The following is a 2771-nucleotide window of genomic DNA, read 5'->3' as shown; positions in this document are numbered from 1 at the left end:
CTGACAATCCTCCGAGGCGCCTGAAAAGAAGATGGCCATGAGACCAGCTAATGTAAAATGTCATTAGAGTGCTACCAATGGGTAGTTTCTCTACAAGCCTGTAACACTCCAATTTAACTTAGATCAGATTTTCTAAATGTATTATAATGTACAGTTGTAAGTAGCAATAAATATATATTAAAAAAAAAAGATTTAGGAGTCTTTCGGTCTTAGGTACATAGAGTTTATGATTTTATTTAAAACTAGACTATCAAATAACCAAGCGATTTAAGTAATTTCTGCGAATCGTTATTACAAGAAGGAATATGATATAAATTTTAGTGCATTTTAAGTTAATTCAAGTAGCAAACAGTACTTACCGGTTTTATAAAGGTGATTGTTTGGTACTTTAATTATATTTTTTAGTGATATCATTGTTCAATCTCTTAGTCTCAAAACAGCCCTCAAACACAAAATATTATTTTGAACAAATAAATTTAAATATAAAAAATAAAATAAATATATGAATACGGTTTGAAAATACTCCACAAAAAAGTGTTGAAGGAAATGGATTGAGCTTTTCAGATAAAATCGAAAATTATTTAATTTTAATTTTAGTATAAATTTTGCTTATCTTAAATACGATCAGCATTTTCACTACGTAAGCTGTAAAATAAGAAACATAATTTACTATTTTTTTTTTTTTAATTTACAGTGAGAACAAATATATATTCCACAAGCAAAAACACAACAAAGAAGCCAGGATATATTAGAATTCCAAAGTCCACTTGCCATCCAGGCATAAAAGATTACGTGATAGTTGATCCAGGAAAAAATTTTCCTTACTCTGATAGATTAGTAGTTTACTGCAAGGAAAATGACCCAATAGTGTGTCTTCTTTTCGATATGCTTGGCTATATATCCGGTGTAATATTGTCGGTAATAACACAAATTAATTTAATATGTTTCTAAATGTTAGAGTTATTATTACAACTAAATATATATGATTTTTGTTTGTTGACAGTTCAAAAAACATGATTTTAGAAACGTACATCACAGAGACTACAACGCTTCGCAAGTGGATGGTTTTGTAGAAACTAATTTTTTTGGAATACCAGCTTGGAGTATAATAGTGTATTTTACCAACCCATGTAATCACGTATATTATTATCATTATACACTTTAATTTAAATTGAGTATGTTTTATACATTAAAACTTAATTTTAAAATTTTTCTATGATCATATTACTTATTTTGGATTCAGGTGACCTTACAGAATCTGGTCGTGTTTATAAGGACGAACTGGCTGAAGTATTGTTGTTGCAAATCGGTGGAAAATGGGTGGAGTTAGAAAGATGCCAACCAAATGGACCAAGAATGGGAGACTTCTACTTGCAAGGCTGTCATCCAAAGATGGGTAAATAGATAGATTTAATAATATCCAGGGATGAATATTATTAAACAACATAACTTTTAAATAAAATTTCTCTTTGATAGTTTACACTGCTTTAGCACTCTCAGCAACCACTGACTTTGGGTATCAGTGACACGGTGGAGAGAGATCTCCAAGGACCTGAAAAAGCCATGCTTTAATCCTTACATACTGGGGAGGCAACGGATTCAATCGTACATTCAGGCCGAGTGTTAATACTATAATTCAGTGTGAATGTGATTGATGTGAATGTCCGTAAATAACTATTTATTTTTTGGGGCCGCCCGTTGCTCAGTGGTTAGGACGCAGTCTTACTATTTTGATGTCTATTGGCGGTGCCGGTTCGAATCCGGCCTTTGGACGTTGACTTTTTTCATTGAGTGGCGGTCCCACAAATTGAAAAAATTTGACCCCCAACCATTGTTAGGCAGTATAGGACTCCAATGGGAGTCTTGGCCGAAAAAAAAAGTTTTTATATTATTATTGTATTTAGTTTATAAAATAGAAACTCAATTATCTTCAGGAACCGTATATATCTACAAATTCAACCCGTACTCAAGATGCGAAAAAGCCTTACTATTCTACGTCTCCTACGACCAGAATGGATCACTCGTCGAATTCGGTGTGATATTTGTGGGCCATGGTTCCCCAGGACCTAAGACACATTGGTATGCTTATCCTTCAGGGAAACCTTTGGAGGTGAGTGCACGATGTAACAATCACTTATGTTCTTAATATGCCTGATGACTATACGATTACTAAACATACGTATGCTTTTTAAATATTAAAAAAATTGAACTAATCAAAGTAATTTATTAAAAGCAAAAATTTATTTTGTAGGACCTGACTCCAGCAGCTCCCCCTTGCTTCAAGAATTTAAAGAGATACGGTTTTACTTCACTTCAGTTCTACCTTATTGATAACCCAGACAGCATTAGATGCCCGAGGTGTCATGATTAGAACTTGTTTGTTCGAAATCATATCGAAACGAAAGTGCTTAAAAAACATAAGAAAATAAATAATGAGTTATTACAAAACTATTTAATTGCATCTGTATTATCTACTTATTCTCTCTTTACCCTAAAATATCCTTTTTTAATATGATGAAATTTAGATCACAAAGGCATATAGGTGAATAAATCATCTGGAAGTCAAGTTTTTGTCTTGAGGTCGTTATTGTCGCTCAAGAAAGTTTGAAATACAGCTGCAACAAAAATTATATCCAAATGCCTAAAGTCTAGAAGGAAGTCTCGTTTGCATTTCGAACATAACTGGATACTATTTAGATATAACCATGACATTTCATTTTAAAAACAGAAATAAAATGAGTGAAGAACTTTAGCACACAAAAAAAAATATT

The 2771-nt window shown here is 32.3% G+C and overlaps 1 protein-coding gene across 1 annotated transcript; it reads left to right on the top strand.

The window, feature by feature from the left end:
• Positions 1-694: 694 nt before the first annotated feature.
• LOC106684560 (uncharacterized) lies at positions 695-2451 on the top strand (the record flags this gene model as incomplete). Its single annotated transcript, XM_014426710.3, is given in 5 exon segments — positions 695-918; positions 1004-1130; positions 1244-1396; positions 1935-2110; positions 2252-2451. Coding segments are annotated over 5 exon segments (800 nt in total), but the record flags the coding sequence as incomplete, so codon positions are not given.
• Positions 2452-2771: the final 320 nt, after the last annotated feature.

This window comes from Halyomorpha halys, unplaced genomic scaffold, assembly GCF_000696795.3.
Source record: "Halyomorpha halys isolate HHAL.00 unplaced genomic scaffold, Hhal_1.1 Scaffold591.1, whole genome shotgun sequence".
Lineage (NCBI taxonomy): Eukaryota > Metazoa > Arthropoda > Insecta > Hemiptera > Pentatomidae > Halyomorpha > Halyomorpha halys.
Note: the sequence above shows the minus strand (reverse complement) of the source record. Positions and strands in the feature narration are given on the sequence as shown.